At 40.8% G+C, this 16,633-nt stretch overlaps 2 protein-coding genes across 3 annotated transcripts; both read right to left on the reverse strand.

Annotated features, from left to right (window-relative positions):
• Positions 1 to 1,762: 1,762 nt before the first annotated feature.
• LOC123113702 (ankyrin-1) lies at positions 1,763 to 10,288 on the reverse strand. Of its 2 annotated transcripts, none has more exons than XM_044535009.1 (11): positions 10,086 to 10,288; positions 9,799 to 9,972; positions 9,034 to 9,159; positions 7,776 to 7,915; positions 7,160 to 7,264; positions 6,909 to 7,037; positions 4,008 to 4,160; positions 3,087 to 3,188; positions 2,447 to 2,626; positions 2,285 to 2,361; positions 1,763 to 1,975 (listed from the first exon to the last, which is right to left on the reverse strand). In XM_044535009.1, exons 1-11 carry the CDS (start codon positions 10,168 to 10,170, stop codon positions 1,930 to 1,932), a joined length of 1,317 nt encoding a protein of 438 aa, XP_044390944.1. In that variant the 5' UTR covers positions 10,171 to 10,288; the 3' UTR covers positions 1,763 to 1,929. The 2 variants fall into 2 exon arrangements, with proteins under 2 accessions (XP_044390944.1, XP_044390943.1); XM_044535008.1 differs by having other exon boundaries at positions 2,285 to 2,364.
• Positions 10,289 to 11,810: 1,522 nt separating this feature from the next.
• Positions 11,811 to 16,389, reverse strand: LOC123113703 (diphosphomevalonate decarboxylase 2). The gene is made up of 10 exons (XM_044535010.1): positions 16,024 to 16,389; positions 15,260 to 15,458; positions 14,495 to 14,558; positions 14,099 to 14,162; positions 13,924 to 14,004; positions 13,667 to 13,753; positions 13,246 to 13,403; positions 13,113 to 13,161; positions 12,337 to 12,458; positions 11,811 to 12,242 (listed from the first exon to the last, which is right to left on the reverse strand). Exons 1-10 carry the CDS (start codon positions 16,237 to 16,239, stop codon positions 12,020 to 12,022), a joined length of 1,263 nt encoding a protein of 420 aa, XP_044390945.1. The 5' UTR covers positions 16,240 to 16,389; the 3' UTR covers positions 11,811 to 12,019.
• Positions 16,390 to 16,633: the final 244 nt, after the last annotated feature.

The following is a 16,633-nucleotide window of genomic DNA, read 5'->3' on the forward strand; positions in this document are numbered from 1 at the left end:
CCAAGAGAAAACAATGAAGAGTGAAGGGGAATATGGACTTTGAGAGCAAATTTTCGGTCATTTCCTTTAGCCTGGTTCCCTCTGGCCCGCCCAACAAATTTTGGGTAGCTCCGCTAGTGCTGCCAGATGCCACTGCCGAACAATCTATTATTATCAGGATACTGATTAAAACACCGCTTCATGTGCGGGGTAAAAACTCTTGTCCTGACTTTTATTAGTGGGGCTTCGCTGCGAAAACTTATCACATTATATTGTATCACTTTCTCCTTACACACCCCGTCATGTTTGAAGGAGTTTTAACCACATATCAAACACATCTCTCCTCGCACTATTTCCACATTTTTTGAGCAATCTTTATCAAAATGAAGTTTGTTGGCAATATCAAGCTTTTTTTTTACCAAAGCCGATAAATGATTTGAACTAGTTGAAAGGCAGTTTAAGCATGGACGCGCTTAAACTTCTTCGCGACGTGAGCACGCAGCGACATGGAAGACATCCCGACTCCTCTGCCTAACCCAATATGGACGGCGCTGATGCTTTCCGCCCCTATGGCTTCTCGCCGTGGCATACTGCTCCTTGTTCGAGGTGAGTCTCCTGAGGCGCAACGAGTCTCTTAAATTTGGGGTTTGTAAAAAGGTTTATTGTTCATGTATTATTTTGACCCAATTTGTCTTTTTTGTTGAGAGCTACTCATATGTTGAAATGATCTGAAGTTTGAAGCGCATCTCATGCACCAAATTATATACCATGCAAAAAAAATCGGAAAGATTTTTAAAATTTATTTTGTATTTTTATGAATTTTTTTTGACTGGGTGCAGATAAGTCTGGGCTCAGAAATGGATATTTGGGTTGTTAATCCATTTTGTACAAAACCATCGCCAGTTGCCTTTGGCGACATGCGCGTTGGTTGGCTTGCGTCATCAAGTTACTACTACTAGAGTGTGTTTGGGTGGCTACATGATGGTTGGTAGACTGCATATGGATGAAATCTTTTACTTCGCAAGGTGATTGGCTACTTGACTCGCATCAATTCCTTGCGTCACACAGTTTTTAAAGCACTCCGGGACAAGGCTGAGGAGGAATAGCCGAATTAGCAGTTTCCGCTCATGCAGATCATGAGGTGAGGAAAATTTTCTCATTTTCCATGCCAAGCTTCATACTCCTCTCATCGCATGCGGCAAGCCGCCGCTACCAAACATGTGAGCCCGCACACTGCGAAACCACGCCAACTATCATGCAGGCAATCAATCATGACTACGTCGTTTTTTGCACTATTTTTCTTCAACCAGGCCTTGCTCACGAGACAGAATAGATAGACAGTAAACAGTTTCCTGGATATTTTGCCCAATTCACCGACCTTTAGACAACCTTTTAAAAATAGAGTTTTCTCATGCTCATTCCGATTTTGCGAAAATTTGGTAGGGCTCTTGTTTGTTGTTTGTGTCAAAAATTCGGTATGCCCTGAAGCATCAGGTAATACTACTTCAGGGCACGACACAGAACATACCCTACATTTCCTGAACAATAAACGTTTCCCTGGATCTTTTGCCCAATACACCAAGTTCAAGTCCAAACCTTTGTGGTTAGTGCCATTGGACCCCCCGAAGGGTCAATCCCTGTCTGCCAGGGACTAGACCAACTTCGGAATGGCTGCCAGTCACAATGCAAAAAGGAACCTCAGTATTGAATTCCCTGATATCAACCAAAAGATATAACAAGCTTAACGTTCTGTGACGATAAAGCTTGTCAGACACTTGAACTGGAATCAAGATAGCGAGTTCATCCCCAGACATATTTAAAAACGATGGGTGTGACCGGAGTCTTAATTAAGAACCACAGGATATTATCATCACAGGTTTTCAGACTAGACAAAAGGTGCTCAGCAACAAAACAAAGCCTCGGATTCTGCATGTAAGATTTGTCAGTCGGTCACTTTTCACGGCGACGAGCATTCTTCGCTGCTTCTTGGGCTTCCCTGCGACCAAAATATTTTGAACATGAGAATTGTCAGGAATCTGTGTACAGCTTGCCCTGAAGTTGTATCATGATAATAAGCACATCAACACTAGGTGGTGTTCTTTCCGCGATTAGTAAATCGCTCCAGCTCAAGAAAAAACAAACTTAACAGACTTGAATGACTGAATCCATGTAATATTCTTCTAGAGATGGAGACCATCTTCCATGCACACAATTGTCTATCAAGATATCATTTATTCTTTTACTTAACTTACAAAGCAGAGGATTGCACGTCACCCTACACACCACGAAAACATGGACCAGTTACCTTAAAGCATTTGCAAGATCACCACTTGTAGGGTCAAGCTTCAAGCCATCCGCAAAAGCCTCACATGCTCTCTCGTACTTCTACAAGCACACACCATAAGATGATCAGTTATACGGTCATGATCACGGATGCTTGAAGAAAACTATACTGTGTTCTTTTTACCTTCAATAACATAAGAGCTGCCCCTTCTCGGTAGCAGGCTTTTGGCCAAAGAGGTCGCGCCATTCTGCACATGGTAGCATCAGAGAGAGCACCTCTTCCATTTCCAAGACGCAGCGCGCAGAGACTCATATTTGCCAATATGGTTGCATGCTCATCCGGACTAGGGTCAAATGCCCTTGTCTACAACACATATATCAATCACATGCAGCTTTTAGCAATACCTAAAAAAAGAGTACTACAAGACAATATATAGGATGAAGCGCATATAGTGTTATTCTGATCGATATAGAGATCTCTGTACACATGAAACCAGCAAATGTATTGGACAAATGGACAAGCAGATACATTTCAAAATAGGAACTTCTGTATAACATGTGTTACCTCAGCCCTTTCAACACAAACTGTTCAACTAACTCATAATTACTACGAGGGCAGGACGGCTGGCCTAGATTGTGCTTGCCTTGTACTGCAGAACTGAGTTTCTAACAGCACATGTTTTTACCAGAAAGAGGTGGGCAGTACGTGCACCCTATTTTCGGTGTGAACAAAAATATAGTGTGGACTGAGATCAACAGTTTACAGATATAAAAAAAATAGCCAGCACTCCTTCAGGCAATAAAAATGGGCCCTGATGACTTACACAACTATACATCTCTGATGCTATATAATAGTCCCCTCTCTTAAAAGCCTCCGAAGCTTTCCGTTTCACTTCAGTTCTTCTCTTTGCGTACATTTGTTGATCCTGCACGCAGAAAAATTGCTGTTATGATAAATATGTAGAAATATCTTTGTAATGTAAAACATGAAAAATGTACAAATTTTTAAGTCTCAGCTTATGTCACCTAATTAATGTATAAGGCTAGAAAATTGTGTTGTACTCACTGTTTTAAATAGCGGGCTATAACGCCGCTATAGCATTTAGAAAGGTCCTGCACTAAGAGACTTTGGTCCTAACACATGAAGTGAAGTTTTAAATAGCGCGCTGTAGCATTTAGAGGGGTCCTCCACTAAGAGGCACGGCCCGCTATTTAAAATTATGGTTGTACTGCAGTGCTGCAGGGTTTATCTGGAGATCAGGATGTATCCTAATTAATGTATAAGACTATAAATTTGTAATAAAATCTATTGTCCGGTGTTGCAGGGCTGGCACAATATCATCCAAGATAACCTTATTAAATCTAGCACGTTGATAGTTCACCGTACGGTCATACCAAAAGACTAGAAGTTTGCTAATTGTTTATTTTTAACGGAAGCTTTGGTACATTCATTAATTAAGAAGAGAGTTGTCCGGTTAATTTACAGAAAACCGGGCAAAAATCATTACATGCTTAGCCACGAATGGCAACCAATCCACGAAGAAGAGAGTTCGCTAATAGTGATGCAATGCACCAAAAGTAAAATTTGTGCACGGAATGTTTTGTTTGCACAATGGAATTTACAATAATCGTGAATTAAAACTATTTCTATTCTAAATGATGGGCAGAACTGCCCGAGAACAGAACTACAGGTTGATGATAAATAACATATGGAACTGCCAGTGAGGACAGAATAAAACACATACCCTCGGCTTCAAACCAAAGTGTTTCACATGAGAAATTATTCCATCAATACTCCAGTCCGTCAGCGTTGAAATAGGAGAAGTTAAAGGGAATAGCATTTCAACCATGTCCCTACTGCCTTTCGAGGCGGCAACTTCAATTGGTGTGCTACCACACTGCAAGAGTAAATACCAAACATCAATACAAAATGTAATTGAAAGATTACCACTTTACTAGTTAGGAATCACAGCCTAAGATCTCAACAAAATGGCTGGATGGACTTCAAGAGAACCACTATGCAAGGGCAAATGATGGAACAGTCCCGTTCATCCTTCCGAACAAAATTTGTAAGACAAGGGTTACGTGAAGTACACTAACATTAATAACCGAAAGCTTCAACTAATATGTTGTATTGCATGGACTATTCAAAACAGAATAGGATGAAGATGATACGAAGACCAAAATATACATGGAAGGGGTAAAAGAAATCTTTGCAGAAGTAACATTTTATATTTCTTTGACAAGGCTATGAAGATGAAGAGATTTTTTTTTCAATTCCTAGTTCAGTAGACTAAACATATATTACCTCCGTCCTAAAAAGCTTGTCTTAGATTTGTCTAGATACAGATGTATCTAACAAAAAGCTTGTCTTAGATTTGTCTAGATACGGATGTATCTAACACTAAAACATGTTCAAATACATCCGTATCTGGACAAATGTAAGACAAGCTTTTTGGGACGGAGGGAGTACATGACATACTCTGCAATTTACAGCACAGAAGATTCAAATTTTTACAATGTTTCGACATCATCTCTAATACTACAAACACACAGCTCTTTGTCTCCCTCCCTCCCTCCCTCTCTACACCACCACGCTGCCCTTGCCGGAGTGAGGTTATGTGGAGTCCACATGTAATCCCTCCAGCACTGGTGCCGGCCTCCATTGCCTCCTGGCTGCAGAGTCAAAGTTCAGGCGAAAGGGTCCTTGGTGGGATACATGGTCTAATCCTCTTCTAAGCGTCTGATGCATTATCCCCCACCAAATCATCGATGCACTGGGACGTGCCAGCAGAAACTTCTAGGTAGTGATGGATTTCAGTGCCGAATTCTTCCATGATTTCAGGTTTGCGATTTACATTGGTTTATTTACCTTCACCGATATAGCTGTATTTTTATCTTATATCCACATTTTTTTAGTTGTGTTGGACGCGTTGGAAGGACAGGCCTGGTGCAATGAAGTACTCCCCACTTGTGCCAAGAGGCCCTGGGTTCGACGCTGCGTCTCTGCATTGCAATGTGCAGGGGTAAGGCTTGCCTTGTACTCCCTCCGTCCGGAAATACTTGTCGGAGTAATGGATGTATCTAGACGTATTTTAGTTCTAAATACATCCATTTTTATGCATTTCCCCGACAAGTATTTTCGGACGGAGGGAGTATAATCCTTCTCCAGACCCCACCTGGTGTGGGAGCTTCTAACACTGGGTCTGTCCTTTTTGTGTTGGACATGTTGGCTGTGTGCATGCTATGCAGAGGCCAGGCATTTGCTCAGTGCACTTGTATCACCTCGATATGTTGATGGAATGAAAATGTCCTTTATTTAGAAAGCTAACTTTTATTATAAATAACTAGAAGTAAAGCATCAGTACTAATGTTCTTCGCATGTTATTTTTTAGATTTTTGCAATCTCTATAAAAGCATGTGCGAGAAAAATGACCATACATAACTACAACTATAGCTTGTACACCCTACTTCAGGGTATATATGATCTAGGCACAGGAAACTTTATACCATCAATTCTGATGATACAAGGAAAGTAAACAGACATGCATATTTTCGTCATACTTGCATCCTTTATAATAGATATTTTGTTTTGACGGGAGCCTTTATATTTCTGTTCTGTTAGGACGTGAAGCAGGACATAGAGCATCTGTAGATCTATTGGGAGGTAGTTATTAGGTTCTGACTTCTGGTTGTGACTAAAAGCTCGAGTAGGGAAATACCATAATCTATCATGCTGATCTGAGAGTGAAATTATTCAGATGGCTTTTTGGAGATCCACTTTTACATGGAGGAGAATCGACGATATCAAGCATGACTAAGTGAGAATGTGAGATGGATTAAAGAGATCGAGACATATTGACATAAGTTCAGTATCTCCGATTAAATGATAGCCTATGGTATAATAACTGGCAACTTTGCTCTACCATAAGTTCTCTATTTTTACATCCATTTGTTTATGTATTTAGTATTTACAGTACCTATAATACTTAACCAAGGTGCAAGAAGGTACCCTCACACAATAAGAAGTGAAATAAGGTTACTGAATTCCCCTGACCATGTGTCATCAGGAATTGACCAGAGTAAATGTCAGATGTATAAATACAATCTAACCATTCCATTTTAAACTCAGTGCATTTTTCTTCTTCGCAACTGAAAAATGGATTTCGGTTATGCATAGAAGCAGCATCTTCTCTTCTGCTTGCTGCATTGCATACTGCATATATAGTCGTCACAAATGTCTTAAGCCTTGACCTTAACAAATAAAATGCGGGTTATGTGTCACAAAAAAATACCATTAAATTCGTACTATACAAAGAATTTTCTGATGGTATAATTTTTTAAGTTACACGACTTGTGTATTATTTCTCTAATTGATGGTCAAAGTTAAATCTCAAAAGATGTGTATGTCGTCTTTTTGTAGCCCTGGGAAGTACTGGTTTCTCCTCATGCAAGTCTATTCCTGGAGTCAGACTAAGTGTGGGTAAGAAGATTATCCTAATCTGTCAAGTGTCAACAATCTACAGCCTAACATGACCTCGTAGAGAAAAAAATGGAAAAATAATGTTCAGCTAACTTACAGCATATGCATGAAAGTAGATGATGACAAGTGACAACAGCAAAACACGAAAACAAGTAAAACTCACTTCATCAGGAATATTGGGGTTAGCACCAGCATCTAGTAAGAACTTCATGATGCCAGGTAAATCAAACTTCACTGCCAACATCACGTAACTAACACCATCAAAGTCGATGAAGTCCAGATCAACACCAGCCTGTGCAAATGAATAATTATTTGATCAGTTATTTGTGCTTGATATGTTATACTATACACAAAGAAAATGAAGTTGTGCCTACAAAACTTTAACAAAGCTCCATACGAAGAAAGAGTGCTGACCTTAACAAGTAGCTTGACACATTCCAATGGCTCACTAGGCATGGGCCCGGTGGCCCGGATGACCCAACTCAATGGGGTATAACCAAGACCGTAAACCTTGTTAGGCTACGAAAAGTGGAAGAATCAATCACTTACACTAGTCGGAAAAAAAGAGGGACTAGTAGAGAAATTAATTCTGAGATATGTCAATAGAGAAATAAAGTCTACTCATGGTGTGTACCAATTAGTCTGACTCCAGGAATAGAGACTAATTGGTACTAGTGATCTAAACGCTCTTATATTTCTTTACGGAGTGAGTACTTCTGAAGGCAACAGAAAGAAATATATTACATAGAAATTAGACATAACATATACTTGGCTTCTGGGAAAGTGAGCATGTTGTACTTTAGGATAATTAAATAAAATACTGTCCATGATGAATTTTTGTTGTTTCAAATACAATGCAAATCTTTTGTTCAGATGGAGCACAAGTATCAAAGGCAACAAGATCTTCCATTCCAGTGCATTCCCAAATAGAATATACAGATGAAGCATGAGTACCACTGGCCACAGGATATTCCGTTCCAGAGTTCTATTTTTCACCGTAAAGAAGAGAACCAAGAAACTGGTGTCTTACATTGGCATGGTGCTCCAACAAGATCTTAATTATGTCATGGTGTTTAGAAATAGCAGCTGCATGCAATGGCGTCCCCTGTGCAGAATCTAAATCCCCATCGATTCCTCTTGAAAGCAGCAGTTCTACTATTTCACATTGTCCTGGAAAACGAAGTTTAAAAAAAAGTGAAAGACAAGAATATTTTCCAACATTGGTTACCAGTTTTCCCAGTTTGCACTAAAAATTAACTCTGGACCAGTTTTCAGTTTTGTGATCATGAACTGCCCAGTAACCATTTTGGTTACCACATATCTCATCAAGAACCAGGTTTTCAAAAGTGGACGGATTGAGGCTATTCAAATTTTACTTGTTTATCCCTGGAAATAGAAGAAGTCATCAATTTTGAGCTTATAAGATTATAATCAAAACCTTGGATAACATTGGATATCCAACCTCAAAGTTATTCTCTTCACACACTCGATAATGTTTCTTCGGCCATCATCCAAATAAAAAATATGGCAAGTATATGGGAGCTTTGTTCGATGAAAATCACATAAAAAAATATGGCAAGTATATGCTAAAATAGAAACATCAAGCATCGCACAAGCTAAGAGAGGTGTCATAGTAGTCAACTGTAATGATCCCAAGATGAAGGTTGTAGCTCTGTGCGTTGTGATGTGTGTTTCTTGCTTACTTTATACCTTAGCCAAGTCTATTCAAAGAGAGAGAAGCTACCACACAAATGTTAACAAAATAAAGACTAATCTTATCAAACGAAAACTAATAACTAGTTTGAAGGAATGGATCTAATTTGGATCAGTCGACCCAGAAATGCTAACTTCTCTCTTAGCAAAGCCAAACAGAGAGAGGCTACCAGACAAATTTTCACAAAATTAAGACTAATCATATCAAAAGAAATATAATAATTTGAAGGAATGGATCCAATTTGGATCAGTCGACCCAGAAATGCTTCATCTAACAATGGTAAATTCAAAGTTTATTTTATTACCAGACGGATAAAACAAAAGCAAAAAGAATCCTGAGACTAATCTTCACTGACTGAGAATTAGCAAAACCATTACGAAAACGGTTTTATCCAGTTATCTCTAACGCTCATTCGCTGCCTCCTACCACCGGTTAGGATCCGTATGCCTGCTAACCCGCAGCTGCGGGGCCATGTTGGTTGCCTTATTCCCATAGAGAAGCATTTTTTTTCAATGAACTTCATTTGAAGTTTGGAACTCTAGAAATAAGCATACTTGTTGGGAAAGAGAGAGACCTTCATTCGCAGCGCCATAGAGAGGTGAGTGTAGTTTGCCAGCCAGTGGATCAGCACCATGATCAAGAAGATATCTTGCAGCATCAGCTCTTCCATACAAGGCAGAAAGGTACAGTGGCGTGTCACCTGCGAGAGTCGAAAAGATAAAAATGAGGAGCTCGACAAATTCACGCCAATCCTGCCCTCAATACAAAAAGTTGTACACAAGAGAGCCAAACGTGAAAAGAGAACTTTACTAGTGCAGTATCAAATGCCTTTCCATCTGACACATGTTTACTATTGACAAAGTTGCACAACGAACAGACAGAGGAGACACTTCATATACAGTCCACAAGTAGCGGTTTGCCCATACAACATATCCAAAGAAAACAGACGATGTTCGCGGTAGGGCTGTGTGTGTGTATTGGACATGGGGATATTTGAAATCGATCCACTTGTCACTTAATCACAATTTACAAATGCATACACCATGCAACATGTAACACCAAATCTGAAGCCTAAAATGTGAATTCTACATGGTACGTAGTGACTAACTAGCAAACATAATCAGCACATAAATACATAAAGAGATATAATCTGACAATTTACAAATGCATAGACCATACAGCATGCAACACCAAATTTGAAGCCTAAAATGCGAATTCCACCATACAGCGTGGCGGAGTAATTAACTGACAGTAAGCAGAATCAGCATAAATAAATACATAAACAGAAGTTGAAGGATCTGCCAATTGACGCCAAGGGAAGCAGGGAAGGGAACACCACCTATGAAGTTGAGTTGATTGACATCGAGGCGGAGGTCCTCGAGGAGGTACTTGCAGACCTCGACCCGCCCCGCCGCGGCCGCCAGATGCAGCGCGCGGTGTCCTTGGCCGTCCTCCACCGCCGCCAGGACGGCGGCCTCGCCTTGCCCGCCTGAGCCCATCCACCTCGCCATCTCTTCGCGACGGGAGAATTGGGAGCCAAGTCAGAGTCAGGCACTAATTGGTCAAGCTACGTACTACCATCGTCAAACCCTAAGAAGAAAGAGCATGAGGAGGAGTCGGGGTTACTCTTGAGGAGGCCGAGGTTGCCGGCGGCGGCGGCGCGGAGGAGTGACTCCTCCCGCTGCTGCTTCCCCATCGCCTCCATCTCCATGGCGATCGAGCAGGCGGCGAGAGGGAGTCGCGAAATTTCGAGAGCGGCAGTGCGCAAGACTGCCTGCGGGGCTGTGGAGAAGACGAGGAGACCCGGACGACGGACGGGGAGGGGAGGAGCCCGTGGGCCGAAATGGAATCCTTGGTTGCTTGCTTCCACTTGACGCTCACTGCGCCAAAATGTCTGGCGCGACCCTGACCCAGTTTACTACTCCCTCCATCCCCATAATGTATAATACTCCCTCCATTTCCAAATACGTAGAAGTTTTTCCAAAGATTCCAACAAGTGACTACATATAGAGCAAAATAAGTGAATCTACACTCTAAAATATGGCTACATACATCCGTATGTGATAGTCCATTTGAAATGTCTAAAAAGACTTATATTTAGGAACGGAGGGAGTAGCTTGCAAAAATGTCTTATATTATGAGACAAAGAATGTTTATTTTTGAAAAAATGTCATCAACAAAAAGTGACCCTAATTTCCATGATCTTAATTATGGAAAAAATGTCATGCTTCTTTATTACGAGTACTATCATTTCTCTCATTTATAAATCTACAATGAGTATGATAAGAAAAAGGTCGTGTGATCTACAATAAAATTGCCATGCTAAACTTTAAAAACTTTCATCCTCTAAATAAGAAATATGTTATCTGAATAAGCCCAAAATTAGATTCTATTGTTTTGTTTTAAAAAATAAAATAAAAAATCATACACAGGAATTGCCTTGGCCAATAAAAGAAAAAATCCATGCCATTAATAATAAAAATATCATCCTCTTACTAATAAAAATGCCATCCTCTCAAATTAAAAATGGCATCCTCTCAATAATAAATATGTCATCCTCTCAACAATAAAAATTAAATCCTCTTAATAATAAAAATGACAAGTTATTAATACTCCTGTTGTAATTTTTATTTACAAGTTATTAATACTCTTAAAAAATGGAGTACTAAAAATGCCCATATTGTAAATAATAAACTGCCATGTGATAAAGTGAAAAATAGTTCCATAATATTGCCATGGACTTGTAAAAAATGGCACATGGCCAAAAAAACAGGACTTTGACCTTTCAAATAGATGAAATGAAAAATCAGGTTTTCTGGATTTTATTTGGTCAAATTTTCAAATAAGAAATTGAATCAAAACGCAAAATAGCTTCAAGGATACATATAGCATCTTAAACTCAAGATTTCACAAACCCCCACTTTGAACCCTCCTCACCCACATTGGTCCGTGCATTTTCTAGATAGAAAGAGAGCGTTTGCCTGGAAATGGGTTACAGTGAACGACTCTAGCTTATCTACGTGGCGTCGACCTTGCACCAAGATCCATGCAACGTCAGGGAAGGTGTTCGCCAAGATTGGCTCCCAGCGAATGTTCGCTAGATATCATTTTCGTTCATATTTTAATTTTTTTTTCTCACAAGGTGTTGCAATCAAATACTTACACTGGAAAAGGAAAATGTATTTTAGATACTTTTTGTGTTAAAATTTTCGATCATCTAGTATAAAGAACACCAGAAGTAACAATTTGTTGAAGTCCTCATGCTCTTATGTACTATTATTATTTTCGAATGCCAAAGTAACAAGAACAATTCCATCCATGCATTGGACTATACAGAAAATGAGATCGATAAAATGGTAATTCATTCCACGAACTTTTATTGAAGAAATATACATGTTCTTTAAGAGGCTACAACAGTCAGGGACAAAATGATGGAAATAGTACAAGATCGAAGGTACAGTACAAGATCAAAATGACGAAAGTACTGAGTGTACAACAACGTGACAATTCTACATTAATCTCAACCAAAGACTGTTATGGAAACCTATCGTCGTTCAAAATTACACTCCTTTCGCAAGCCCCGTGGCTGAATCAATCAAGGCGTGGCTCTCATCGGTGAGAACTTTTGGGCCGGCCCCAGGCCTGCTACAGATGAAGTAGCTAACATCGCCTTTGAATTTTTGGTTTGGAGCTTTCATCTCTGGAGGCGCTGGAAGGGCCTCGACATCGGCTATGGATTGCAAACCAGCGTCGCTTAGGATCGATTTATCGCCGAGCATATAGCTGCCATGATCATGTTTGTCAGATGTGCACATGTTTGTAGTATACCTAGAAACGAATAAATACTAGGTTTTAATCCTGATAATATCAGACACACCTGTCCAAGTCATTCTTCTGTGGGGGGAAAGTGTATAAGAGCCTCTGAAGGAGAAGGGTGGCAGTTTTGCGGTTCCGTGCTATTAGGACAGCGTTAGGCCCAGCATCAAATGTGTAGGCAACCTGCAATTACAAGAAATCAAATTTCTAATTTAGAAGTCTTACACACAAGAGTTGGTTTCGGTATCAGATCAATCACACCATCCAGTACCAATGATTTGTAGTTTAGGTGAAATGCATACCAGACAGACAAATAAAAGAAAATTAATACTGCCAAGATTGCAATGAAGTTTTATCCTTTGATGAAGGAAATACAATAAGATATTTCTTATGCATTGTTGTCATAATTCAAACTTTCGATGCTATTTGGTAGATACAACAGCTATAGAACTATAGAAGTATTTTAAAAGTCTGCAGCTCCAGCTATAGAACTATAGTAATAGTTCATGTACTCAGGAAGGACTCTAAAAAATATGTTCCATCAAAATCAAGGGTTCAAACTTCAAGCATAGCATGACTCGTATTTTCGCTATTTTTCAGAAACATGCAATGATTTTACCAAGGTTCACACCTTTTAAATTAGGATAAATTACTCCAACAAGTGATGCTACTGATACATGTTTGGTCCAGTGCAGTAAAAACGGCTTGTACTGCCATGTCATAATTAAGTTTAGCCCGCCTTGATGGATACCAGAACTATATTTAAGATCCCTAGGCAGCAGACACAGTTCAGAAGAATTCAAAAGGTACCATGTGTTAAACAGGAACAGAATATACCTGTGGTGTTCCTTCCGAGTGGTTCCACTTTTCCACAAGGCTAATTATCCTGCAGTTGGTTGAGAGAGCAATTCTTAACTCTGGAATTTCAGTAGGAACAGATGCTCAAAATCAGGACTGCGAAAAAAACTACCTGTGTGATGTGTCGTTCATGTAGAAGATGGGAGGACTCGTGTCCAAACATACAGCATGAAACTGGTTGCTATCGGCACAAGTTAACCTGGCGAAGGATTCAAAATCACGATTCTTGATAGCATCTTCCATTTTCAATATCCGACTTGGCACTACAGTCTGGAATACAACAAACAGTGCAGTGCACAGTGAGTGCAAGAAACAGTAAAGTGCAACTAAAGAGATTGATCAGTATAATTTCCAAAACACTTTGGTTTTTTTTTTCAAAACCACAAAACCTGACAGTCCACAGAACAGGAGCCAGGAGGGATAAAATTACAGTTCAGATTTCATATTGCAGCTTCATGATGATTCTTATAAGAATAATTGTACATCATGTGAACTGTTCAAAACTTTCAAGTTAAAGATGAAAATGCATTCACCTGGGCCCTGTACTGCAAGAGGGGGCTTGTTTCGACAGTGTCTCGCATCCCACTGGTGCTACTGGTTTCCTTCTGCTTTGAACTGACCTAATTCCACAAAGCAACATAATAGGAAAATAAGTTGGGACAAAAATGGTAAAATGGTGTCACTAGCTAGTTGAGATTTGGTGTAAATGAAACCATGACTCGATGAGCAATTTCCAATGATACATACATGAAACAGATCATGTTATCTAACAGAGATCACATTGACATACCACTGCTATGATTATAACAAGATCATCCCAATGTGACTCGTCAGCAAGCTGTACTGCCATGCTGTCACTTCCGTCATCATTCTACGAGTATAAAGTCAAACTCAATCGTTTTCCAACAGAAAAGCATGCATTCAAAAAAATACAATTTCTCTGCCATAACCAAGAGACAACTTACTTTTCCCATACACCATTTCACAAATCCACCATATATACTGCGGCATGCACTTCCAGACCCCTGCCTGCACTGAAATTTGTCAGCCAAGAGAAGCATATATAAGGAAAGCGTAGACATAAAACCACTAGCTTATCATTTTTTTAGATGAAAGGCCTTGACCCAGCTTTTCCATTCAAAGCTTAAAGTTCGGTACAAGTATAAAAAAGGTAAAAGACAGGGGGTGCCTGGTTTACAAAGTTGCTCAACACCCATAAGGGGAAATCTAAAAAAGATTAAGCTGCTAGCTTATCATTTAACAAAATGAAGTACTCCATTGTTGCGCTATACCGTCAAGCAAACATCGCAAACAGGATAGAGCACAGACAGGGTGTTGCTACATAATGTATCAGTACAAACCTTGCTATTGAAGAAAGTTCTCCGTAATCTTCATTCACGTTCATTAGCTTTCCCAGGGTGAAAACTGCAAACAGTATTCAAATGAGTAATTATGTGCTGTGCTATTGGCATGAAAGCAAGACCGCACTTAGCATGTTTATGATCAAAATAGTCATTTTGTGTTGGATAGCACTATCAAACTTCAAGACACAAAATGAAGTAATCGATATTTGTACAAAACAAGCATGCAGAGAAGTGTTAGACAATCAGGAGAAAACAAGACAAGGGACCAGATATTAGCAGTATATCATGGAACTCCAGCCATTTCTAAGTCTGGCAGAATTATTGCAAAGATTAACCAGCAGACCACTACCAAGAAACATATTTTCTACTTATTATGTTTTGGTGCCTCTATACAACCAAATAAAGAACAAATTGCAGATAAATAGGACAGCTTTAACAGCAGGATTCAGGGCAGTATTAGGCAGTTGGATAACCATAACATTTCCCTAATATTATGAATAGCACACAAAGGTGTATCTGGAAGGTAGAAACCTCTCGATAGGAACACAGTCCACTTCTAGCTAGAAATGCATCTACCCCCATCAAAAATTAATGTTGGCAAGAGAATAAGAAATAGACCCCTCTGCTACTAAACACAACTCGGGTGCGTGTAGAACAGCAGAAAACAAAAGGAAATCAAAGCCTGACACGAAATATTCACGATTTTGGTTATACATATGTTTTCCTGACTTATAACAGTGGCATCTGAATTAGGAGAATTACCAAGACAAGCAAGGCCAGCGGCCGAAGAGGCCAAACCGGCAGCGGTTGGGAAGTTGTTGTAGGATGCTATGTGGACATGCAACTTTTCCCAGTCCTCTTTCTTGATCTTGATCCCCTTTTTCTCGTCCTCGACATCACGAGCCCGCTTCCGTATCTCCCTCAGGCAGCTCTGGAATCTCCCGCCCGACAACGCGATCTCCTGCCCAATTCCAAATCAAAAGGATGACTGAATCAGAATCACACTACCATCTGAACAGACAGCAATTCCGTTATTCCGGCTAAAGCATTGCTATAGAATCACCTTGCACCGGCCACTTACCTAGAGTCAATGTCCAAAGCATGAGCGGGGCATCAATATAGTACTGATGCTAGTGCAGACAATAGAAACAGAAATGTGCGTTTTGGCCTTTTCTTTACAAGACAAAAATTCAGAGCTCCGCCAACTGCCTTTGCAAATGCAGCGATCTTTCAAACAGGTCCCGGTCCAGATCTAAGAAGGGGCAGCCAATTTGATCAGACGAGCACTCACACTACCAAATCCGCGTTCTATGCCAAAACACGAGGCAGAGATTCGATCGAGCTTGAAATCTAGCGGATCACCACAGGTACACTCGGCGGAGGACTCGATAGCATCCACCCTAGAACAAACATCTCGGAGGCGGTGGCGGCAATGGAGGGCAATCGAGCGTGGGGCGAAAAGGAAAGAAAAGAAAAACAGTCAAGGCAGGGGGGGGGGGGGGGGGGGGGGGGGGGGGGAAGCTCACCTTGCCGTTGAGCCACATGCGGTCGGATGGGAATGAGGGGCTGGCAGCGACGGTGGTGGTGGCGGAGAGGTGGTCGGGGTCGAGGGTGACGCTGATGCTGTCGTTGACGGGGAGGATGAGCGTCTCGTCCCGCTTCCCCCAGTACTTGATCACCGCGATGTTGGTCGGCGACCGCCCCGTGGCCATCAGCACCCACTGCGGCTCCGTCGCCCCCATCGGATCTGAGCAGGTCCCGCCGCCGCCGCCGCGCCTGGGGTTTCGCCGCAGGTAGGGGGCGGGCGTCGGCGTCCGGCGGAGACTACGAGGAGAGGATGGGGGAGGGGGGAGGGGGAGTGAAGTCGGGAGGAAACTGCTGCTGGCTGGTGGCCGCAAAGCCGCAGTAATGACGGTATTTTTCATGCGCACCCTCCGTATCATAATTAATACTGTATTGTACTCCCTCGATCCGGAAATACTTGTTGAAGAAATGGATAAAAATGGATGTACCTTAAACTAAAATATGTCTAGATACAACCATTTCTCCGACAAGTATTTTCGAACGGAGGGAGTATTACAGTACTATACTCCCTCCCCAAAGTGTTTTTAGAAATTTCAATACCAACTACTCCAT

This window comes from Triticum aestivum, chromosome 5B (genome assembly GCF_018294505.1).
Source record: "Triticum aestivum cultivar Chinese Spring chromosome 5B, IWGSC CS RefSeq v2.1, whole genome shotgun sequence".
NCBI classification, from domain to species: Eukaryota; Viridiplantae; Streptophyta; class Magnoliopsida; order Poales; family Poaceae; genus Triticum; species Triticum aestivum.